This window comes from Thalia democratica, chromosome 6 (genome assembly GCF_965202585.1).
Source record: "Thalia democratica chromosome 6, ktThaDemo2.hap1.1, whole genome shotgun sequence".
In the NCBI taxonomy this organism is placed as follows: Eukaryota; Metazoa; Chordata; class Thaliacea; order Salpida; family Salpidae; genus Thalia; species Thalia democratica.
This window is the reverse complement of record NC_139170.1, coordinates 17,917,245-17,943,714: the sequence shown is the minus strand read 5'-3', so window position 1 is coordinate 17,943,714 and position 26,470 is coordinate 17,917,245. Positions and strand designations below refer to the sequence as shown.

At 27.7% G+C, this 26,470-nt stretch overlaps 2 protein-coding genes across 2 annotated transcripts; both read left to right on the top strand.

The window, feature by feature from the left end:
* Positions 1-4,252: 4,252 nt before the first annotated feature.
* On the top strand, positions 4,253-13,481 carry LOC145838127 (uncharacterized). Its single transcript, XM_082945673.1, has 4 exons — positions 4,253-4,689; positions 7,040-7,197; positions 11,668-13,060; positions 13,178-13,481. Exons 1-3 carry the CDS (start codon positions 4,269-4,271, stop codon positions 13,030-13,032), a joined length of 1,944 nt encoding a protein of 647 aa, XP_082801799.1. The 5' UTR covers positions 4,253-4,268; the 3' UTR covers positions 13,033-13,060; positions 13,178-13,481.
* A 4,273-nt stretch (positions 13,482-17,754) lies between these two features.
* LOC145838355 (meiotic nuclear division protein 1 homolog) lies at positions 17,755-25,582 on the top strand. Its single transcript, XM_082945931.1, has 5 exons — positions 17,755-17,796; positions 21,109-21,232; positions 23,475-23,698; positions 24,571-24,685; positions 25,431-25,582. Exons 1-5 carry the CDS (start codon positions 17,794-17,796, stop codon positions 25,580-25,582), a joined length of 618 nt encoding a protein of 205 aa, XP_082802057.1. The 5' UTR covers positions 17,755-17,793.
* Positions 25,583-26,470: the final 888 nt, after the last annotated feature.

The window sequence follows — 26,470 nt, the reverse complement described above, 5'->3', positions numbered from 1 at the left end:
GTCTAGTGTTATAAAAAAATTGATCAAAAATTCTGGTAAGACTAAAAATTTAAACTTACAATTCCACAACTATGGGATTAGAGGTATTTCATTATAATGTTTAAAGATTTTTATAAATTTCTATTTAATTTTATGCATTTTGTAAATTTAGTTTCTTTACAAAATGTCTATTTTTTAGATTGTATGAATTATAAAAATATTGTCAAACAAAGAGAAAAGTTTTTGTTTTTTAACGTATGTAAACATAACTTACCACAATTTTTTTATTTAACAATTAAACAAGGTTACAAACAAATAAGTACAAGTAAATACGTCACAACTACGCGTGATTGCAACCGAGTGTTGAGTGACGGCCGTGCACACCGCTGAAAATGTCATCCTAACGTGCGAATCATTCTCACTTGTGTTCCCATTCACCCCACTAAGTATCCGCTTACCCACCCCTGTCTTTGTTGGTTTCCAGGCAAGTCTGATCTTTTTGAAAAGTCTCTTGATATTAAACACCACGCAGTTTAAGATAACCGACTTCTTGTCAAATTGAAATTTATTTGAAGATTACGTACTCGAAGCGATAACTCGATTGGTAAATTTGTTGACTAAAAGAAACTTGAATCTCTGCCGTATTGTCTTCCTATATAGATTAATCGAAGCGGTCCACGGCGTGAGAAAGCACGATGCCAAAATACAAGGTTGGTTTGAACCCCCAGCTTAAGTTTTTGCTTGAGTTAGCTCACCCCTACACACTAGACGTGCAGAGTGAGTTTGTGTTTACGTTGCTTGCTACTACTTGTGTTACAACGTCATCTATCAACATGTAAACTATTTCTTTGTCTTCCACTTCATTAAACGATTTTGTCTAGTTTTTGATTGAGATGTCTGGAACGGCCATAAGAAGTATCTTTTTGTCAGATATGTTAGAACTCATGTAAAACTTTGAAAAAAGAATATTTTCAAAGTATGTACTAGTTTTGATCAATATATAAAAGTACTTGTACTTAACATATTTATTGTAAACTGCATTTAGCAAAAGTTAGTAAAACGGTGTTGTAATTTACAAGTAAACTACATTTCAACCGTTTTAACTGCCTCGTTCTAACATAACGTTCAATTACTTAACTCTAAAATTAAAATCATGTAAAACTTTTTTAATTAATACCTTTAATTAGCTATTACCAAATATAAGTTGTTCGTTCTGTCTTAAACAAGATGTGCTTAGACAGTCATCATTTAGACAATTGTTGTAATTAAAACTACTAATGTCCTGAGCGTACACATACAAGTCTTGTTTTATGTATCTAAACGCAGCAAGATCCTTATCTCTTTTTTTTGAAGCGGCAAACTGCAAAATGTCTGTCGGTGGAAACAAAATATTTCGTCGATCTCTTTGCGCCAACTGTCAGTTTCTCGTCGATGGCGACTTGCGATAAATGCATATACATTTTGGTCTTTTTTTATCATGGCGCCGTTTGGTCGATCTTAATATGATATATTTTTTGATTGGCACTCATCATTTAAAATTTAAGTTTTTGTCACCTTTAAATGTATCAAGTAAGCTTGTTTAGAAAGTTATCATGTAAATGTTTTATTAGTAAAAAAAGTAAACAAATCTTTTCTACTTAACTGTTACTTAAAATTTATTTTAAAAAACTTGAAAAAGTAAAACTTCATGAACGTTACGATTTAAGGCAAAAAGTGCAAAAACCAACTGCAGTAGCAAATGTCATTCAAAATAGCATTTTTGCCTCTTGTCTCCGTTGATGCAGCCATTAATCTCAATCCCTTACTACCGTACGTGTATATCAAGTGCATCATAAAAAGTATGCCAACAATTACTGAAAAACGATACAGCAGATCATTATCAAAATTGTGCTCTATGTAGTAAGTTGTTCAACATTAACCCCGCAATGTCCTGCACAATCGTCAAAAATGCACAAAAGACGTCTGTTGTAAATTAATTATTTTAACACGCACTTCAACCCCTTATCACAAAATATCGAGTAATTATAATTGCTTGTGAGCATTTAGTAGATGTTTACCGTGTAATTTTCGATTTCTCAATCTCTTGCAGTTCTAGAAGATTAAAATAAGCTATAAATATTGTACAAAAATAGTTTCAACAGAATTTAGTAACTTAGTACTTTTTTTTTGCTAAAACTTAATTTTTACGTAGAGTAAAATTAAAAGTATATTTAAAGCTGTAACTTTATAAACAAAAAATTGTCTGGATTGAAATCTGTCTGATTAAGTACTTATAGTAAAACCTTGTATTATAATTGGATCTATGGTCGATTAAAAATGATTGTGTGGTTAATTAACTTTATAAATAAAACAATTTCTAAAGTTGAATCAACTAAGTGATAAAGTCATTAAAATTTATTGTTTTTGAAAAAAAATATGTAAGTAACTTTTGAGTTTTAATCAGAAATTTTTGAAAATTAAGAGTCTAAAGACTAGTGTTATATGTAAAAAAAGATAGGTTTGTGATTTAGTTGTGTAATAATAATTACAAATACCTAAGTTTGCTTTTATAGTTTATGCTTTACCAGTTGTTACAGCAATTGTATATTATAATATATAAAATTTTTACTTAAAAGAAGAATATCTGTTTACAATTACACCTGGTCTTTTGTTTTAATCAATTTCTAAACCTAATTGCTTTAAGGATAAATATTTACACTAAATTAAGTAAGGACAATTTTTCATCAAATAAATGTTATAAACTACATTAATTTTATCCTTTTCACTTATAAGATAAAAGTAAAAAATATTTTTTTGAATTTTTTAAAACCAATATTACAGTTCATTTTAAAGGTCTAGGTGTCGAAAAATTTGTTATAGTTTTATAAAGTTTGTTTTAAGCCATCAATATGCAGCTTTTAAAAAGGATTGAAAAGCGGTTTTGTGTTTTAATCTGTTTGCGAATAGTATTTGGCGTAACGTTACGATAAAGCTTTGTATCATTTTTTTTGTATAAAGATTTTTTTGCAACAGTGCAAAGAGCTCTCTCACTAGCGTCAGAAAAACTGAGCTTCTCAGTCTTCGCTACGGCACTTTGGCCTTGCTGCTATTGTGTGAGCACGAGCATGTACAGTAAACTAATTAGACAAGTGCTTGATTAAATTTACTAATCAAGATTATGACTACGGAAATCTCAGCACCAATTATAGCCTACTGTTTTCTTTTTAGCCGTATGTTTTATTATTTTTTATGCAAAGAGCGGATAGTTTTAACATTTCATTACAAATCATTAAGAATATTATTTTTGATAGAAAATAGACTTTTAACGGATGCTTTTAAAATTTATGATTCAAGTTGTAGACACAAAAAAATTGTTTTTTTTCTCATGTTTTCTAAAATTAATGTATAAATGTGCAGTCAAAATAGTACAGTTGAAAATAAAAAATATATTAAAAGTCTGTTAACGTTTAACTAAAAAAAGAGGAAAGAGAAGATAAAAATCTTAATTACAGATGTAGTTTAGATAGATTATAGATTTTATTGTAGCGTTTTAAGGTATTTACTTCATCATTAACCGTTAAAGTTTGAATTTAAGTTTGTCCATTTTCAAAAAGCAATAAAAGCATACCGTATAAAATTGTTTTTTTTTGCCAAGTTATAAATTATTACAAGCTAAGTGAAAACAGTTTTGATGTTTTTGTAAAAGAGTTTATTTTCTTAAATCATTTTATTAAAACTCAGTTTGTTTAAGTATTTCACTGCTAACATATTTTTTCCTGAGTAAATTAAAGTGTTTTTACTAAAAATTAATACAACAGTAAAAATGCAAACCATTGTTGTAAAAACTTGTTTAAAAACTTAGAAAAATTTAAGGTAATTTCCTGTTGTAATACACAAGATTTATTAGACAATTAAACAATAAATTTCAGAGTATATCAGTAGACTTTTACGTAATTTATCAGTAATCAATATATTTGAAAACCAAACGTACTGATGTTTAAGCAAAATTAAAGTTTAAGTACGTCCAGTACTAATCAATACAAACTTTTTGAAAAAAGGATTATAATTTTATTCGTTGATTTTAAACTTTTCCAAAAAAACCTGTGCTATAACAAAAATGTTTTATGCTTAGTCAGTTGCGAAAAAGTCGCTAAGTAATGTAAAGATAAAAATGTTGCTGTTACTAATTTCGTCAGTCATAGTATAAACGTAATAAAAATACAAAAAACTTTGTAAAGAAAAACTTAAGTTTTTATAAAATATAAGAAATCTTTAAAAACTTACAGTGCAATTTTATAAAAAGCATAGCAATGTACAACCCATACCGACAATCCAACTCACTTGTGCCTGGCGTAGACGGTGGCTCTCACTCGATGATAGCCCACGGTTACCCGAACAACTTCTACTCCCACCGGGGATTCCCAATATCCCCGCAGGGCAGCAACAGCGCGGGTCACCCGTCCAACACTCACCACAACTACTACCCCCAGCAAAACCTCATGGCTACGAGCAACCAGCAACTGGGAGCGGCCGCGGCGAACCGGGCTGCAGCGGCCCTGTACAGCTCGTACAACGAAATGGCCGGGGTGGCGAACGGGGCCGGGGGACTTTTCCCGCCCTACACAGCCACGGATCCATGCAAGCAAGCGCTGATGATGGCGTCGCAGGCGGCGGGATTTGGAGGGATTGGCGCCCACGCCGCTCCTAACGGCCACGACTACTCACACTATGGTTAGTACAAAGTTTGAAGACATATATAAAAGTACTTTAGCAACGGAGGTGTAATATAATTAGATAGTGGCATAGATTAACTGTTCAATATTCAAGCTAAGTACAAACCTATCGTAGCTTTTTTTTAGTGCTAAACTTAAAGTTGAGAAAGGATAGATATTGACAAATTATTTAAACACATTTTGATTTAATAATCAAACAATTTTTCAAAAATGGCTTTTTATTTGTTTACAAAGAAAGTTTTTGTCGTAAATTTTTGTTAAAAGTTTTTTTTTTTTGTTTTTTTTAAACTTTTATACATAAATGAGTACCTTAAAATATTTTTGAGTTTTATAAACAATATTACTAGTAAGCGCTTTGTATAATTTATGCAAAAAATAAAATAAAATAAAGACTATAAGAAAGTTTTAACTTTTGAAATATAATTGTCGGCATAAAAATTAAAATTGTTTAAAAACTTTAAAATGAGATTGTAAAAAAAATAATACAACGTCGTTTTTTTTTACTATAGCTTTTGTAAATGTACTAAAAAAAATAACTTACTTATAAGTATTTTGTAAATTAAACCAATTAAAAAAATACATAAAAAGTTGATTGATAAATAAATACATAGAGTTATAAACTAAAGTCTAATTTAAAACTAAAAAACTTTTTAATACCTCAAACTACCTATTTTTCACATAAAAACTTACGTAACTGATATATATTAAAAAAGATTCATACCTAGTATTATAAAGACTTACACTCAAAATAAGGAATTCAAAGTTATTAATCATAGAAAATTATAAAAATTAAGGCTTGGTTAGTTATTAACTTCTGATTATAAAACATAAGTCAATTTATACTCAGTAGTTACCAAATAGAATCTTAATTCAATTTAAAAGCGTTTTCCGCTGTTGTAACATTCTCACTAATTTAGTTTAGAATTAAAAAATTAAAGTATATAATAAGTTTATTTTAACACAATTAGTTAGGAATTACATAAAAAACGACTGTTAGTTTGAATAAAAAAGCATGTACATGTACAATTTATTATTTTTTTTTTCAACTATTGCTTAAACACTAAAAAACATATACCATTAAGGTAATAATCTGACAAAACTATAATTTAAAAAATTACATACAAAAATAAAAGACTCAAAAGCTCTCTATTTTCTTACAATAAGAAAATTTATACAAAAATAAGCATGTCATACTACAAACTATCTTTTTTATGCACGTAAATATCAAATTAAGAAAATTTAGACAACTAAACTGTGTAGCTGTCATTAACTATTTTGGCTATTTAACACTAAGAAATTAAGCTTTTAAACAGGTATTCAAAAGTAAAACAAGGTTTTACAGGTATATCTTAAAGTGTGCCTCTTCATCCATTAATATTTCTCTTCGTGTGTGTTACAAAACTGCTAGTAATGAGTAGAGTTGCAGTCTTGATTAGTTCCTCTTAAAACGAGTTAGCATCTAATCGCTCGTTTTGTTTGCGTTGTTAATACATTCAAGCTGAATCATCGAAATTTACGAAGCCAACAAGCAATTAACGCTTAAAAGTAGAGTCTAGTTAAAATGGAAATATTTTACTTTTTGAAAATCAAATTTTATTTATCATAAGTAGCTGTTATAACTTAAGTCTTTCTTCAAATTGACAAATAAAAAAAAACTTTATTTAAATCCGTAACAACAATAAAAACAACAACAAAAAAACTTTATTACATGATTCTGTTTACTCAGAAGAAAAAAGTTTAAAATATGTATTTTATATATAATTGTTTCATATAAAGATTTAGAATGAATGTTAACTACATTATTGCATTAAGTGTACCTTAAATTAAATGAGGCACTTACTTTAAACTTAACTTTAAATACAAGTTATTTTAAGTTAAAACAAAACTAACTTAAAGTTTTATACCTTATTAAACAACTTATTAACACTAAAACTACTTTAAAAGTCAGGTTTTATCTGCTCTAGTAATACTTAACAGTTTAAATATGGTTTTCAACAATGTACTAATTAGAAATATTAGAAGTTTTATTTTTTATCTAAACATAATATGGTAGAACTTTAGTAAGTAATTGAAATTAATTTAACAAAAAAAATATATTTTTTAATTACTGCTGCTCAATTTTAGTATATACTGAAACTATTTTTGTTTAACTTTTTATTTATGTCTCATAATATTTCCTAAAAAAAAATTAAACACTTTTGATTATACTTTATTTATGTTTAACAAATACCGCTGTTTAGTATTACACACTTAAATGCTTTTTTACTTTTTGTACTGCCTTTCACATATATACAAAACAAAAATAAGTTGGCAAAGGTAGTTCGACTAACAGTCGTTTGCATTGACAGACGACAGTAAAAACACGAAGCAGAGGCGGGCGAGGGCAAACTACAGCCAGTGGCAGCTCGAGGAGCTGGAACGTGCCTTTCACGCGACTCACTACCCTGACATTTTCATGAGGGAGGCACTTGCATTGAGACTTGACTTGATTGAAGCAAGAATTCAGGTGATTATATTGTTTTATCAGTAAACTGTAACAGTATTAAACTTCCTAATTATATCGGACTATTCATAGTATTTTTATTTCATAGAATATAAGTTTTAGATAACTACTAGATTCTATTGTTGTTTTAATTTTTTTAATTAATAAGTTATAAATAATTTCATACTAATATGACAAATAAAGGGTCTTTAAAATATACAAAATGTTACGAAATTAAACATTATTAGACGCAATGAGTCTAATTTATTACTTTTTAAGACTAAGTTTTCACTTAACTTAAAATTTAGAAGTCTTCCACAAATTAGGAAAACAGCATACAAGTCTTTTAATACATAAAATTTTTAAATAAACTTAATTAAAATAAACTGTCTAATTATTTAATATCTAACTTAGTATAAAAATTTCAGAAAACAAAATAATACTGCATGTTACTTTTAATACTCATGGAACGTCTAGATCTTTGTAATATAAATTTGTATCTTGTCACTTATAAGAAATGTTACTTTTAACTAAGGAAAAAATACAGACTAGATTTGTAAAGACTAAGTTTAAATGTTTATAAAGTATAAAAATAAAATTAGAACATTGCGGGATAGCTTTTGACGTAATTATTAGTTCTAACTTGCCAATTAATATCTTCTGTTTTCTTAGAAATTTTTTTTATGTTTCTTTTAATTTCCCAATTTTCTGTTTTGTTAGTTTAAAAATATCTAGCCAGTAATTTCTAATAAAATTATTGGTTAACATGTTATTTTTTAAAAAGCTGTAGTTGCCTAGTTGTTAAAAACCAAGTAGACTAAGTTTATACTAAGCATTCATGTAGATGTAAGATAAAGTAGCGTAAACTTTTGTCAGTAAAATATAACAAATGGACTTTTAGTCCTATGTTTGAGAAAGTTGTAAGCTGTCTTATTTAATTAGAAGTCGTAAATGTTTTTGTTCTGCGAAAATGCCCTTGCACTACCCTAATAAAGTCATATTGTAATCCAAACACCAGGCTTATTACCAGACGACCATGCGAATTTTCAATAACCGGCCGGCAATTACCAGACTTTTGCACTTCGCGTGACACCCCGAACACCGAAAACCGGGATTACCGTAACGAGCGGGAATAAGCGCGTTAGCTTTGAGCTCTCGCGTAATCTTCCTAAGGCCGAACGCATCAGTCACAGGGGTCAACCGGTCGGGGCACTCAACTGTGTTTACCCGACTTTCTGCTCCAACGGCCGCGCCCCTCGTTCAAAACGTAAACATGCTGTGCGTGCACGCTCGACTTGCTGCGGGGCGCAACTTCAAATGGAATGGGCCTTTGAATGCGCCGACGTTGGGGACAGAGGGGCAGGAGAGGGTCTGAAGCACCGATGTGTCTTCGCATCAAACACCGGTCGACGGGCAGCTGCGTGTGTGAGGTGTAAACAAAGTGAACACAAATAAATAGCGAGAAAATCAAAGCGATGTTGTGTGCGCATCGCGATTTTGTTTACAAACTGGCTGTGCAAAACAATGTGTTGTTATGATGACAAATAAAAACAGTTTAGTTACTGGTTAAGTAGATAGAAAAACAATTGAATAGTTTTGTCAAAACTTTAACCTCAGTTAAAAAAAATTAGTAACAGTTTTTTGATGTGTTTTAAAAACTTTAAACTTAATTTTTTTAAATCCGACCAGAATTAATTAAAAATGCTTGAATCAGTCCAGGACAAAGTCAATTTTTTATTTGTGATTTTTCTATTGCATCAATAACAGAAAAATTAAAAGATAGTTTTGTAAAATCTACAAATTTATTGCATATTACATAAATTCAAAACGTTTATAGATTTACAATTTGTCCTCAGTAAACTTTTGATAAACTAATCTTTAAAAATTTAGAAAATTTTACATTTAATAATCTACTTAATAAAAAAATCAGAAATGACATTCATTTCTTGAAAAGAATATGTCCTCTAAAATTTAGTTACAAAAATAGCAATACCAATGTTTGTTTTTAATTAAACTAATGGTGCTCTCGATAAAACTTACCCACTGTGCTTATTCATTTCTAATTCATAAAATATATTTTAGATTGCTTTTAAAGTTTTTATTTATAATTTAAATTTAACTAAAAAAAATTTAGTAAAACAATTGGTATAACTAGAAGCATTTTTTATTTAGATAATTTTGCATCGATAGTACCAATAAGTAAAAGTACTTCAGATGTAAATATTTCTTAAACTTTTTTGCTTAAGTTCATTTTGATTGACGGAGTGTTTTGATAAAAAATACAGACAGTCTAGTAGAAGTTATGTTTGTAAGTTTTTATTATTTGTAAGATTATGGCGCCATTTTGTTTACCAGGAAGGAATTAGGCTAGTTTGAAGAAGATCATAATTTCTTTTATTGTTAATTATTTTCAAGACAAGTATTGCTTTGCTTAAAATTTAGTTTAACTTCGATATTTATAGGCTCAAAGAAAGCTTACGATTTACAATTTAGATATACATGTAAATGTTTAAGACAGTTTTATAATAGATTATTCGCATAACTTTTATGTAATACTAAATCACGAGCTGGTAGTATAATTTTTATAGCAAAAAAAATTTTAGTTAAACTTTTTCGCTTGTTTTGTAATTAATTTTACAAAATTTAAAAAGAGTTATTAGGCTATAACTAGCTATAAGAAATTTTTAATACACTTAAAGTACTAAAAAATTATACTATTAAGTCACCAAAGCTTTTAAGCGCGGTTAAAACTAAAAGCGTAAAATGCCGCTGGTGGGCTAATCAAATTAAATGTGTTTAGCACTCAATTAATTAACATTACTGATATGTTAATAAGTTTCTTTTTTTTTTTTAGTCCTTGACTGGCACTTTCAAAGTAAAAAGTAGCCTACCAGCAATATTGTTACCATACTTAGTCTTTAAAGACAAACAAAACAACATTTAGCCTGTTTTACGACATATGTAAGCAGTAAAGGCTACGCGCGGCCTTAGCCATTCGCACTGAATTCACTTTACTCTTGTTAGATTAGACGGGTAAGCCTTTTTTCAATGCTGCAAGCTTACGCCGCGATCAAGTCGAAATCGAATATCTTGTAAATATTTCGTTGACAGACAACTTGTCGTCTGCCCCATCCGTAATCGGGTTGAAGCGCACTTTGAATTTTCAATTCGATTGAGCGAAGGGCTTACCGAGTTAAAGCGAATTAAGTAGACAGAATGTAAATACGGTAGAAATGTTTCTCACACAGGCTGGTTATTCTGATATGCATTAGCACTTGCAATAGCATACACTGCTAGTTTGTGTTGAATTTTAGGTTATTTTATGTTGAGTAGCAAAACAATTGCTTACTACTAGAAATGTATACTTTAGCTCTGCAATAGTTTAGCTTGACGTTAATGTGTTTTCAAAGAAACAAAATTAACATTTTTAAACTCGAACAACACATTAACAAACAACCGAAAAAATGTAAATGTTCCAGATCTCATAAATTACAGCGCTATTTTAGTAGTTTATTACACGAAAACCTGCTGCGGTTGAAAAAAAGCTATCATTCATCATATGCTCTCAACAAGCAAGAAACCGTTGCGTCGACCCGAACTTAATTAAGTCGAATGCTCGCGTTTTTCCGTCCGGTCTCGTTGCCTTTTCGCTGGAAAGCTTCCAAGTCGAGAGAGCAACAGTATCATTATCATGAGAGCGGCCAATTTTGTTAATACTTGAAGAAATGAAGCGAGGGGCTGATAGCGGCGGAAAGGCAACAGGTATTCGACTGGCGAAACGCAAAGAAAACAGTGCGGATACAAAAAAGTCATTGTTCAAGTTTACGCTCGTAAAGAGCTCGCAGCCAAAAGCTTAAATGTTTTTACGTGATTTAAAAATAAAATCATCATATACTTTCGTGCTGGTCTTTCCGTCTATAAGGGCCGTCACCTTTGATGAGTCAGTTTTTTTTCTGTTCGTGTAAACTAAAAAGTGTATTTCTATTAAAGGTAATTGTAATTATGCAAGTCAGCGGTGCGTTAAAAGTTCTTCCGTGTAACGATGAAAGGCGTCCAATGCTAAAAAAGTAGATTACAAAACAAAATTGCGTTTTTAGGCTAATACGAAAATCGGCTTGTTAAAAACGGTCGGATTTGTTGCACATTATTGACTTTCCGCATTACTCCAATTACCTTATTGTTGTATTACACCTTGCAGAAAAAATAATTTCATTACTCTTGTAAAAATTAATTAATAGCCTTATACAATACAAGTTTTTGACCGTAGTTTAAAAAGGTCAAAGCTTTAAAAGCAATCTATAAACGTGTTACTAGTAAAGGCTGTATTAGCTTCAAAGTTTAGTCCAGTTTGATTACAAGTAAGCAGAATAAATTTAATAAAAGTTACTATTTTAGTTTTCAAAGCTAAATAATAACTTCTATCATTTTAAAACTGTTTAGAGATTTCGATAATAATCAATCCAAACAAGCTTTTATCGAAAACTAATATTTTAGGTTTGGTTCCAGAATCGAAGAGCGAAACTCAGGCGCCAACTGAAAATGCAGGCGAAACCGGCCGCGACGAGCTGTAACGAGTCGAAGATGGACCAGAGCACGAAGAGCAGCGAAAACGAGGAAGTGGTGAAATCAACGTCCAGTCCGAGCAACAGCTGCAAGGAAGTGAGCGAAAACGAGAAGCGCAACGCTTCAGACCGCGAAAACCCTGACATCCAGTTTTCGATGGAAATAAAAAGCTCACCTTCGGCCGTCAACTGCAACAAAGTCGACGACGGCTTCCTGCAAAGCGACTCGCCTTCCAACTTGGTAATTGACGAAGGAAAGTACGCAGGAAACGTTAAGCTGAGCATCGAAGGAAATTTGAAGCAAGTTAATAACGTGCTCAGCCACCAAGACTGCGATCAGCAGAAGCATAAAGAAGAAAGCAAAGTTTTAAACAAGCCCGAACAAATAAGCTCAAGTTTTGATAAGGCAATCTACAACAAGCCTAATATGTCTGCAAACTTTATGAACGGACAAGGCGAAAAGCCAAACAATCCTTATTCCTCCTTAGTGTCTAAACAAAACATGTTTCCAAACTACACTCACTGGATGACTCATATGGCCAAGAACAACCAAAATCAAGCAAAGACAAATTTAGCTGAAGACGGGTCATTAAACAAACAACCATCACCAACTCTTTCCACTAAAAGTTCCCGGTCGAACACGATTCAAATGAGCCCAAACGCTACGCATGAAATCGGAATGACCTCTATATCTGGCAAACAACTGAACTCAAGACAGTCAAGTGACAAGCACATAGAAAAATACCGATCATCAGACTATCCGAGTTTCTACAATAATTCACCATTGTCAAAAACTCAAAACTTGTCTCCAAATCAAAAGACTTCAAACGAAGCAAGTAGCGTTTATAATAACCAGCAAGCTTTAGACTTTTATCAAAAGTTTCCGTCTTCGAACGGTAACGGGTTCAGACACTCGACGCAGTTTGCTGCAAAAAACGAGTTTTACGGGCACACGGGTCACAAAAGTTGCTCTCCGAGAGCTTCCAACTTGTCAGTGAGCAGTCCTTTTGACGGAGCGAGCTCCCGCGCCAGTTCAACAGCACCAGGACCAGCTTTCAACTCCGCGTCCCAGCCAGCTCAGGGGTACATTCAGGATCCGTCGGATCAATCGAGCACTTGCCGCGGTTCTCAGATGTTCGGCAACAGGTTCTACTCTGAAAACAACATCAGTTCGATGGGTAGCGAAGCCGTCAGCGCGGCCGCAGCGACGATTTACCATGGCAACGATCTGAACTACAACAAAAACAGGTTTTTCCCCAACTCAACCCAGTCAGCATACAACCAGGCTGCCTTATAACTACTGAAGGAAAAACTTGATATATACGGTTTGACATTAATACTTTTTTTGAAGTTAAAAATTAACTCAGTTGGTTTTGTGAAAGTATAAAATAAAAACTTCTTCATCTTTGTTTTAGCTATAAAATGCTTTTTTTAACTTCTAGATGAAGAAAATTTCAAACCGAAGGAGAGATAGTAGTACAAAAAAACATCGCAATCGATCGTACTAAAAAGCTCAACGGTATGTTACAATGAATGTAATCAAGGTGCGATGATGAAGCAAAGCCAAACAACAAAAACAAATAGCGGCTGTCAATTTAAACTAATATTGTTGATGAACCAAATTACGATGATGTTAGATTTATCTGCTTGATAAAGCCTACAGGCTTTACATTCAACATTTTACTTTTGTAAATTTTTAAATCATTATTATTTATTTTTAACTTTTATAAGCGAATTCGTAACAAATTTTTCACTGAAAATATTTATAAGTAAAAGTAAAGTTTTAATTGCGTTTATATTTTAGCTTTAAAGTAAACTTAATAGAACTAAAAGTTCAAAGTGTAAAAGCTAGTAACTAATACTAGTTTTATGTTTTTAATGGTTTGCTTTATTATACATACTACTTTTTATAGTCACTGTGAGCGCTTTATTTACGGAAAGTGATGTAAGAATGCAAATTGATTATTTTTATAATATTTAATGAGATACTAAAATTTAAAAATACGTAAAGCTAACAAATAAACCACAATCTGAAAATCAAAAAAAAAAAATTGCTTTTATATGTTGCAACGTAAAAACTATTTAGCATTCAAGCATTTATTTTTATAATATTTTCAGTTTTCTTATTTGATTTATTTTGAAAGCGTGTTTTCTACTAAATAAAAATATTAACTAATATTTTTTAGTTTTATTTAAGTGAAGTTCATACTTAAACTACACAAAAACCTTCTAAGTACTTAGAAAAAATACAAGATTAAAATAGTGCTAGTTAATTATATATTTTACAGTTTAATTTATTTTTTAATAAGTTATTTAAGTTATTTTTTAAACTTTAATGCGAACTATGCACAGGTAACTAATAAAAAAGAAAACACTGCATTTTAGTACAAAAAGTTTTAAATACTTAACTTTTGCATTTTGATTATTACACCTTTATGAAGCTATTCTGTTTTATAAACATAAGTTTAAGCAAACATTATTTTATAATTAATTCAAACAATTTTTTTAAATTTTTTCATTTAGAATCAGTAATGGAAAAAGCTGAAGTACTCTTTTTTTTAATAAAATTTACACACTACTTATTAAGTTTGATTAATTAGAACGCCGGTCTACTTTAGTTTATTTTCTAATTTTTAATACTTAGGAACCTTAAATACTTAAAAACATTTTTTCTATTTTGAATATTTTACTATCGTATAGTCATAATCTTTTAAAAAATTAAGGTAAACTTGGAATTACATTAAACATTAATTTTAGCTTACTAATGAGAAACAAAAAAAAATAAACATAAAAAAAATGTTGTAGTAAAAAAAGCAATGATCAATTTTATGTCTTTATTTTTGTAACTTATACTTTTTACACAGTGGTTTCCTTCATCATTGTATCATAGGAAACTTTTACAAGTATTGCTTAAAAAAAGGTGTACTAAGATATATTTTAATTTTTTGAATATCCAAATTATAAAATGAGCTTTAAAAACTTAAATTTTGTATGTTTCAGTTTACTTTTATATTTTTTCACTACAAAACATTATTTTTTAACTTTGTTTCTGTTGATCCTATTAGTTTTATTTTATTAAAGAATTAAATGACTTCAAACTCAAACTTTAAAAGTACTTTAAAAGTCGACTAGTTCTATTAATGTTAAATTTTGTCCCGATAAATTGGCTACTAAAAAATGTAATTTAATCTTGTAAGATTAGATTTTGTTATTATTTATTGTATTGTTTAAACTAACTAGCTACTACTTGACAAAAAAATCTATATAAATCTTAGAAAAAAAACGTAATCAAAAATAAAAACTTAATATTTAACAAAAGTAATTTTTGTTTTTTGTTAAATATTTTTTAAACCATAACTTGATTACCTATTGCATTATATGATATTAATCATTTAATTTTTTATTTCTTCAAATTAGTAGATTTTAACATTGAGCAAAACTATGAATTATGAGTTACGACATATGTTTGAATGTTTAACTAGTACAACAATAAACTGATAGTAGCGTATAACTTAGTCACAATGTTTTACAACAAAAACGAAAGATATAACTCATACACTTGAAAATTTTGAAGCTTGCTATGAAAATGAACAATAAAATCTAGAATTTAGTTTTTTAGGCCCGGTTATATTTTCACCACCATATGCCTACCGACCCCTGAGCTATGCTTATATTTAGTATAAATTATTTTGTATATTTATTGTTAAGAACAAAATGTGCGACTCGTCAATTTTTTACGTCAAGAGGTTACGTTTCAAAACTTCAATATAAAAGTACTGAGACTAACAAATACCAAAATTTTACAAAATGGAACATTTTGTTTAAAATATTAAGATCTAAACTGTAAATTCTAATTATGTGGAATAAGATCAATTTAAAACTAATTTATTCTATTTCTTAAATAGAATATGACATTTTATTGAATTTCTTATAGGTTTTTTAATCAAGATATACAACACTACTTTTTTAATTTTTACAATACTATTCAAATATTTGTAACACTAGAATCTAGATACTCAGTAAACTTTAGATAAACCAAATTAGTTGTTTTTAAGTCGAAAACCTGGGTAACCTTTTGAGATATACTACATAACATACATAACATAAGTCAATATAGATTGAATTAATTACCTTATATTGTTGTTTTTAGTTAACTGAATTATAATTAAATTTTGAAACTTTTCAAGATATAGAAATAAATAAACACATTATAATAAACGTGTCGTTTGAAATTTAGATTTGCTAGTATTTTCACATACAATCGTTAAACTTATAATTTGTGTTTAATTTTTTTTAAAGTATGTATGTATATGCTTGCACGCTATAAGAAAGTAAGCTATTTTTTTTTAATGTTTTTAAACAAACTAGATAATCAAATATTAAAATAATGTGCAATTTCTAAGTTTTTATTCGTGTTTTAATTTAAAACAAACACCGCAAACTTCTTTAAAAAAAAATTTAAATAGTTAATAAAAAGTAAACACTTTTTACTTATACTTATTGAACTTCTTGTTTTATAAAAGTATACAATGACTTTTTGTTAATTTTTTTCATCGTTCTTAACGTTTAGAAATCGTCATTTTACAAACACTAGAAAGTTAGTAAGAAAAGAAACCTAACTTGCAAATTAAAAGTAAAATTAAACATTAATTTGACTAAATTTTTAGTGAACATACTACTTATTTTTCATAGGCAAGACAAAAAAAAACTAATTTTTTTCAAACTAAAATTTTTAAAAAGCACAAGCTAGAGGTGAATTGATTTTTTAAAAGGCTGTTAGTTTGCTAAATTTATAAGTAAATATAAATACTATAGTTTGTTACTATATGTTTTGGTTTTAAGAAAACAAACAGAGAGATCTCAGCTACTGGAGGAGAAATAATGAATTTATTTTACAAACTAAGTTTCGGTCAAAGACCTCGTCAGTGCTAAAATAAATCTGAAAAGGTATGTGACAGTCATGAAAAATAGCATTTAAACAATTAAATTAAAATAAAAACAAGTTTTTACTCAAAATTTTTACTTAAAAAACTATACAAATTAAATTTTAATATTAAGATTGAGTTTAAGGTAAAGTTTAAACTTTAGTTAAGTTTTAAAATCAATATAACAACAATAATATTAAAAGCTGTATGTAGCTTTCTTTTTTCTTCTAGTTAATTTTCAAAGTAAAAATTGATTGAGCAAAAATGTAGTTAATAAAGTGAGCTAAAAGTTGAGGTGCATTTTAACGTAGCTCATTTTAGTCGTGACGTAACTATTGAAAATTTAAACAATTTTGTGGATGCAATAGCTATGAAAATTTGAAATCCCCCACGAATGCTTTATATAAAAACTTATAGTTAAAACAAAGTTTTACCCAAAAACTAAATAAGTTAAATTATTATATAAAGATTGAATTTGTGACAAATTTTTAATTTTTTACTTAAGTTTCAAAATCAAAGAACAACACAAATAATAATAAAATTATCTGTTGATAGCTTTCTATTTTTTTCTAGTTGATTTTCAAAGTAAACATTGCTTAAATAAAAATGTAGTTAATAGTAATAAGTGAGCTTAAGTTAAGAATAAGATGTATTTTAATCAAGCTAATTTTTATTCTATAATAGTTATATTCTCTAATCATTCTATAACAATATTATAATCTGTTGTGATTTTTTACAGTTTTTTTTTGTTTTACTGAATTCAATAAATTCTTAAAAAAATATCTTTTAATAATCGGTATCATTTATTATAAAATTAATAATTGGGATTAAAAATTGATATTATTAAAATCAATTATAAGTTTGCTGTGCGCTCGATGACCGAGATGGTTTTTTTCACTAATGTGTTTTTTGAGCATGCTTTGTTTTTTTTTTTTGTCCAATAAACAATTTATATATGTAAAACAAATAAACTAAAAGTTTTTCACTGATATGTCTTCGAAGACAAAAATATTTAAGACACTTTGTTTTAGCACAAAAATTTGTTTTTAAATGCTAAACACAGTATTAATGCAAGTACTTGTGATAACATATGAGCTAACTCTTACTATTCTGAACACAACAATTTGAATAAAATGGTTTGTTGTCTTCAAATATTTTTTATTATATATAAGTATTGTACTTATGTTATAATTAGATTATTTAATAAAAATAAAGTCAAATAAATTTTACAAAGTTCTTATTAAGCTTTAGAAAAAATAAAATTTTGTGTTCTGCTAATAAATAGCTAGTTTTATTATGTAGTAAAAGTGTAACCTATAAATTTTATATATATATTTTGATTGAATTATATATATAGGTTGTCACACACTCAGGTTAGTTTTATTTAAGCAAAACTAAGGATAACTTAAAGCAGGCCAACTTGAGCTGGTTTATCTGTTCAGTTTAAATAAAATTTTTTTTGTATATATATAAATTATTGTACAAAAAAAAAACACTCAAAATATTTGGTCCTAGGACCTAGTGCATAAAAAAGCATTTCAGTTGTTGATTTGCACACAAGGATACCCTTTAATGTCTTGTTGGGACATTATCTGGGTTATAATGCAATAATCAGACTAGTTTAATTTTTTTCCTCAAACTCAGACTAGTTTTTTAAAATACTTTTTGTCAGTGGACAGTTTTTCCAAATTTACTGCATATATAGTTATGTAAATGAGTGTCCGTACTTTAGAAAATATAAAATTTTTTGGTTTCAAGTTGATCCAGTCAGTAATTTTAACAGATCAAAAAAACTTAACTCCTACCCAAGTATGTTTCATTCGTGCACAGCACAGTGTATCACTGAATAAAGTGTGCATAGTAAGTTGCTGATAAATTTTTGTTCACAGTAGGTAATTTAAACTATTTTACTTACTAAAAATGCTATTAAAGATTTACTTATCTTCATAACTGCATGACCACTAAAAATTGTTGATTTTCTTTTAGATGGTCAAAAGTTAAACATACATATATACTTAATTTACTAAACTTAAAAGTTTTTAATGTTTACACTAAAATAGATTAAATGCATACCAGGGTTGTCACAAAACCTTAAATATGACAATTTAGGCTAAAAAACCTGTAGTCTTAAACAATTTTTACATGTTAAGTAGTGAAATGTTGATTTAACACCAAAAATCAATCATAACAATAATTTTTTTTGTCATCATCATTTTTTTTTATTAAAAAACACATTTAAAGTAGCTTTACACTATCTTTTCAATGTTATTATACTACTTAAGACAGGAACGGGTCAAAATTGCACAAGATTACTAAATTGCACAAGGAGACTAAATTGCACTAGAACAAAATTGCTTGAAGATAGTTTCACACAAAGACAATTTGTAAGAGGGCACAAAATTTCACAAAAACAATTTTACACCAACGGTCAATTTTGCCCTAGTTACATTTTTGCACGATAGTAAAAAAAATAGAAAAATAAATATAAAAAAATACAGAAAAAAAACTAAAAGATAAATTAATAAAAGAAAAAAAAAGTTACTGACCAAGGGTAAGGGTTAGGGGTAACAGTGATAGTAATAATGAAAATAAAATAATAACTAATAAAAATTATTAGAAAAAAAAAACAATAATTAATTAGAAAGATAAAAAGATATTTACCGAGGGTAAGGGGTAACTGTGATAGTAAAAAAAAATAAGAAAAATAATTAATTAAAAAAAAGTTACCAACCAAGGGTAACAGTGATAATTAAAAAAAAAAATTAATTAGTAAAAAAAATAATTAAAAAAAAAAATCAACCCGTGCAAAAATGTCTCCATGCAAAATTGTCTGCACGTACAAAAGTGTCTTTGTGCACAAGTGACCCACTTAATACTGTTTTTAACCTTAAACTTTAAACTAAAAATAGAGTTAAAAGTGTGTACTTTCAAAAACTTGGAAGAAATTCAGAAGACCTGGAAGAAATTTCTCTAAAACTAATGGCAACCCTGGTATACTATTGTTCATAATGCTTATTAGATTAAAGATGGTTTATTAAACTCAGACTGTTTTTTGGCTTCAAAGAGTGGCAACAAATATTTTTTTAAAAGTGCAGTGCTTCCTTGCTAATTTGGCCATGTTGGACAAGCTTTTTTTAAAATTATTGCTAAATTAGCCTTAGGTCAGATTAGAACAAAGCATTAGTTTTCTTCAAAAAATATACCTTTTTTATATTACGCAACGCTTATACAAAAACAGACACTAAATTATATGATAATGTTATTTATTTTCATTTTTTAACAAACCAATCAGTTAAAACAAAGCAAAATAAAAACTAAGCTTAAATTTTTTATATCTAAAACTAAGTTAATGAAAATAAATTACACCTAAACAATTTAATTTATATTGATTTTAAGTTTTTTCTTATTTTATCAAATTATATTCTTGACTGAAACTGGTGGGATAAGCAAGTAACTGCATAAGCTAGGATGCACTCTATAGATAATTTAGGTTTATAACTCTAATTTTAGATGAACCTTTTCAAATGCAAGAACTTTACTTTTTTATGAATTATTCTATAAATTGAAAAATTGTTTAAAACTAAAGGTTTTGCATTTAAAAAGGTCAATTTTAGTTTTTTTGTTAACACTCTTACAGTTTACAAACGTAAAATTTTTGTTTATGTGGATAAAATTTAGCGTTTTACTATCTAAAGGAGAAAAAAGTTTTCATGTTCAACTATAAAATTTAAAAATCTAATATTGTTTAAATGAATTTCTTGAAGTTGTTTTTTTTTACTTGTATAGGACTAAATTTATTTAGCTTTTTAAGAGTTTTTAATGATAATTACTAAATTTTGGGTTTGATTAAAAATACTTAAAAAGTTAAGAAAATTATCACTTTTTTTTTTGCATGTTTTAAAACTGAAATTAAATTTAATTTAGTAAAATTTTTAATCAAGTTTAAAATTTGTTTGCATTTTTTGTAACATGTTAGAAGTTAAAAATAACTTTATTAAAAATAGTATTTAAAATAGTAAACACTAAGCAAAAAACAGAGGTCTCAGACTATTTAAACTATTGTTTTTTATATAATATATTTTTTGTTTTTAGTCTTAGGTTTATTGCTCATTAAACTACAATTTTTTGTAAACTGATATTTCTTAGTATCATGAAGTAATCTCGCTAGGTGTTCATAAATAAGTTTTGTGTTAAATAAATTAAGCCTTAAAGTTGCTAAAACATGGTCAGGCCTTTTTGGTTTGTATATCTAGGACTTTTACTCATGCATTAAAGGTCAAGTATTAAAAATTTTGATAGAGTCATATTTAAATTATTAGTTGCATTTTATTGTATTGTCTCTTAAGTGTTTTATGAAATAATTAAAATATCTTGTTACTGTATTTTGTGAACCTCACTAAACTTATTTATAATACTACTTGTATTATTTTAGATATTTTTTTTTGCAGTCAAAAAAGCGTGGTTTGAGTTTAGATGAAAAGAGAAAGAGAATGATGGAAATTTTTTACGAGAAAAAAGAATTTTTTCACTTAAAAGAATTAGAGAAAATAGCTCCTAAACAAAAAGGAATAAGTGAGTTTTAGAATTTTAGTAGGAGCCTTAAAACTAATAACTTTCAGTAAATAAAAAAAAAAAATTGAGCTTAACTTATTTTAATATTTGCCAAATAAAAAAAGGTATAAAAATATTGCTTTTTGTAATTAGTAAATTTTTGAAATGGGTTTTAAAAGCTAAACCCAATTTTAAAAACTGTAATGATCATTAAGCTTAATTTTTTTTTAATATTACTAATTTAAAAAAATCAATTATGATTGAATGGTAATCTTTACTTTAATGATTTTTAATAGAAGCCTGGTAAAAGTGTAATAGGCAACTATTTTTCTTAAAATAACTGTTACTGTTTACGGTTGTCTTATTTATTTTTGGTGAAAAAACTTATGTTTTATCACTTTTGTTTTGATTTACTATTCTGAATAATTATTATTCTTGTTGATTTTATGTACTATAAACAATTATATAACTAAAATAATTTTATATATCTATTTTTATATTTTTGTTTTTTGGGCATATGTTCATTATAAGAAAGATAACTTTCAAATTATGGCCTTATGGCCCCCTTAGTCCTTGTTTAGTGTAAGTTTTAAAACTACCCATAAAAGCAACCAAGACCTTTTTTTGCTTTTTACCTCAACTTCAGAATATCTAGTGAAAGTTTTAAATTGTGGCCTCATAGATCCTCTTTGGCTCCTTTACTACTCATGCCCCCCTCTTTGGCCCATTTGCAGCTTATGGTCAGGCCATATGGCTTACATTGGGAAACTCTGGTTTTAACTAATTATATATATATAGTTTATTAAAGCAGCTGTTTTCACTATGAAGACTTTACAATTTATCAGTCACAAAAAGGTTTATTAAAATATATTTTATTTTGATAATGAATTGGTATTTTAATTTATAAAGCAAACTTGGTTGCAAAATCATTTGCATTAGTATAAAAAAGAAAAAGAAAATGTTGTCTAATTTTTAAAAACATTGAATTTAGTTTTTTTCGAAAAACATTTACTTTTTAATTCTAAAAAAATTGCAAATTTGAATTAACTTACAATTGATTTGTTGTTTAAAATTTTTAGTTTTATTTCACTAATAAGTTTTTAATCAACATTTACCTAAAATCTAACATTTTGGATATGAAACTGTTTTTTACCTCAAATTTTTTTTTTTTTTATAATTTTTACATATACATGACTTAAATTTTTGTTTAAGCAAAAAAAAATAATTTGATTAAGTTAAAGTTTTTTAATATCTTTGTTTGTTTTCTTTTTACGTTTTTACTAAAAAAAATCAATATATTTTTATTATAAAATCCTTTTAGAAACCAAAGGTTAACCTAGATTATTCTAGAACAGGGTTTCCCAAACTTTTTTGCAATCCCAACCCTTTACAGAAATAAAAAAAGCCATGGCCCCCTTCAACAAGATTACTCAAAAACTACCATAAAAAAAACACCTATAACCTTTTTTTTGCTCTTCATCTGCAACTCGAGAATATCTAGTTTAAGTTTCAAATTATGACCTCATGGCTCCCCTCTTACCCCTTTGCTGCTCGTGGCCCCTGAGTATTTGTCATGGCCCCCAAGGGGGCCACTTGGCCTACTTTGGGAATCCCTGTTCTAAACTCTATCATTATCATGTTTGTGAACTAATGAGTCATACTAGTTTTACATTTTCTTTTATATTTTGGATGTTTTTGTGTTCTCCAGTGTATTTTAGTCTATATAATATATATATTTTTTTCTGCCATCATCCTTTTCAAAATTTTATTTACAAACAAAAAAATAAAAATAGAGTTTAGAAGACATATATATATATATATATATATATATATATATGTATATAATATGAACAAATGATGTATAGTCAAGATTAGGTAATTTTTTTTTATTAAATTGAAATAGAGTGATATTAAAGGGTTGGTTAGTAAAAATTTAATATACAGCGAAACGCCATAAGTAATGGTGTTTCGCTGTATATTAAAAATGCACAGTTTTACGAAATCCTATAAAGTTTAGTTAATCATCTTTAAATAAATTGAACTAATTTTTAATTAAATCATAATTATATCAACATAAATCTTTGAAAAAGGACAAATAAAAAAATGAAGATTCTGAAGTATCAAAAAGCATTTACCTTAGTTATAAATTGATTTGATTGAGTTTTTAAACTTAGTTTATATTATACGACTGTTTTTAGATAAAAATAGAGTTTTTAACTAGATATTTTATTTTGAGTAGATTTTTACCATATAATAATTTTAGCCCCTATGTCTGTAAAGGACGTACTGAAAGGTCTTGTGGACGATGACATGGTTGTTTGTGAGAAAGTTGGCACCAGTTCTTACTACTGGGCCTTTCCTAGTACTGCTATCAACACCAGAAATAACCGGATGAACGCAATGCAGGAAAAGCTGGCTGAATATGAGAAAAAATTAGCATCGGTAGAGAAGAACATTAAGGCAGCACAAGCAGTTAGAGTTGAGAATGTTAGTATTTAATATCATTCATGTTTTATAATATTATTTTTTGCTAAAATAAAAAAAAAAATTCTAACGATAAAGCTAAGTAAAAGATATATATTATATAAATTCCTGTACTGTTAATACGGTTTATGTTCATTTTAATTAATTTATCTTTTTGTGTCTAACAAACGTTGAACAGCAATTTATAAAGCTAACAAAAATAGTTGAAAAAACTGCATTTTAAACACTAAGTTTTTTGTTAAAAAGTTGTGTACACAATTACTGAACTTTTTGTTATAAAACTAATGAAATAAAGTTTATGTTATTGTTATTGACTCATGCTGAGTAGTGTTTATTTGTTTAGCCAAAACTTCGTAAAATAAGTTATCTTTTAGAATTACCTATTTTATAAGTATAAGTTTCTTGTATTAATATACAAGAATTACTTCTTGTATTAATATAAGTTGCCATAACCATTGAGTTTTCAATAAAGCAGCAATGATATTTTATCAACTAATGTTACACATTTCAGATACAGAATATTTTGAGATATGCTTTTTTAAAGTATTTCTGTTAAAATAAAGTTCTACTATTTAATTTAAAATAGATAATTCTAAGATTATTGCTCATCAGTTTTAAACGATAATCTAATTTTATGAGTTTGCAATATATTTTTTTTCTTTATTATCCTTATTAAACAAAATTTTTAAAGATCAAGTCAATAGATTTAATGATAGTTAAAAAAAAACTAATTAATAAGCAAATAAAAAATCAAAGCTTAACGTTTAACTTTAAATATTCATACTTAATTTTATTTACTTTAGTTAGTATGTTTTAGTATGTTGTACTTTCCAAAAAGTTCATATTAATGTTTGCTTTTCTTTTTAATAACAAAGGACCACAGAAGACAAGTGTTACAAGAATTGAAACAGCTCACTGAAAAACATGAAAAAGCTACAATTGAACTTGAATCACTTAAAGACAATGATCCAGAATTATTAGATAAAATTGGTATGGTGTTTACATCAAATAATTAAAAAAAAAGTATATATATAAAACTTAATATCATATAATTTTGCTTTTACTCATTTAAGAAGATTATTTTTAGGTTTTCTAATTAATTATTTAAACTAGTATTTGTTATCTTACTTCAGGGTTGCCACACAACAGGGTAGTTTGTTTTTATTTCCTAAAAGTTGCGCAATTTTTTTTGAATTTAATTTGTTTTCTTAAAAATTACACTTTAAAGTACTTTGACTTTTGTAATTGATTAAATAAGTAGTTTAACTAGTTAAACAGAAATTTTTTAGTTTTTTCATCTTTCAACTTATTTCCAATGTTCTTATAAACTCCAGCTAGTTTAATGTAAATCAGACAGATTTTTTGCTCCGATATAAGTGGCAACCCTGTTAATTAACCCTATATTTTTCAAATAAGTTCATTACTGTAATTATTTATTTGGTTTATACAATCATATTTCCGTTACTAAATATTATGAAGTAATAAAAAGTGCTTTTTTTTTTTGTTTTACTAATACTTGGATTTTTTTGTGTTTTTTAATTGAAGTTAAATTATGTTTGTAATATAGCAAAAATTTTCTCATAAATTAAATTTTTTGTATTTGTTGTGATAGATACTTTACGTTTAGTGAAAGTTTAGGAACAAATTCTGAAAAACTGTTGATAGAAATTTAAACCATGTTAATTTAACATTCATGCCTGTCAAAAAAGCTTGCAAGCTAACAAAACATTTCTAGCTTCGGAAATCGAAGAATCAAAAGAGGCAGCAAACAAGTGGACAGATAATTTGTTCCAATTGAAATCGTGGATAAAGAAAAAGTTTCCAATCGACGAGAAGCAAATTGACAAGCAGTTCGGAATACCTGAAGATCTCGACTATATTGAGTAGATTATACTTTTTGATATTTATCTGTACTAAACTGTTTCATTTCACTATCGTCAAAATGTTTTAATTTTTTTTTGGTTTCTGTTTAAGATAGAATGTTAAAAAGGAATGTTAGTTTAATTATTATAAACCTTTTTTGTTTTAGTTCCTTCCATTCAACAAATCATAGTGTTTATTAATTAATAAAGTCTCGTTTGATATTAAATAGTTAGTATTGTTTTTTAAGTTTCTATTCTTTAATTTTGTTTAAATATCTAAATAAAACTTGAAAATAAAATTCAAATTTCATTAGCACAAATAGGTTAACAGCAAGAAAGATGACTTTTGGACTAATTTTAAATGATTTCCCTATCTAATAAAAATATATAAATAAGCAGAAATCCAATATAGGGCACTGACTGCTATATCTCAATTTAGGAAATGGTACTAAAATTACTTATATAACTGTGGAAAATGGGTAGCTGTAAGATTTGCACCAGCGTACAAAATTGCACGAAGACAACTTTTGCACGAGGGGATAAAATTGCACGAAGACACTTTTGTACGAACAGACAGTTTTGCACGGAGACATTTTTGCAAGAGTTTAGTTTTTTTATAATTTTTTTTATTTTTTTGTACTACCACTGTCAACCCTTACCCTTGGTCAGTAACTTAATATTTTTGTTTTATTTTTTTATTAATTTAATTTTTTTTTACTATCACTGTTACCCTTAACATTTACCATCGGTCGGTATCTTTTTTATTTTTTAATTATTAATAGTTTTTTTATATTATTACCATCACTGTTACCCCTAACCCTTACCCTCGGTCAGTAACTTTTTTGTTCTTTTAATTATATATCTTCTAGTTTAATTTTTTCTGTTTTATATATATATATATTTTTTCAGTTTT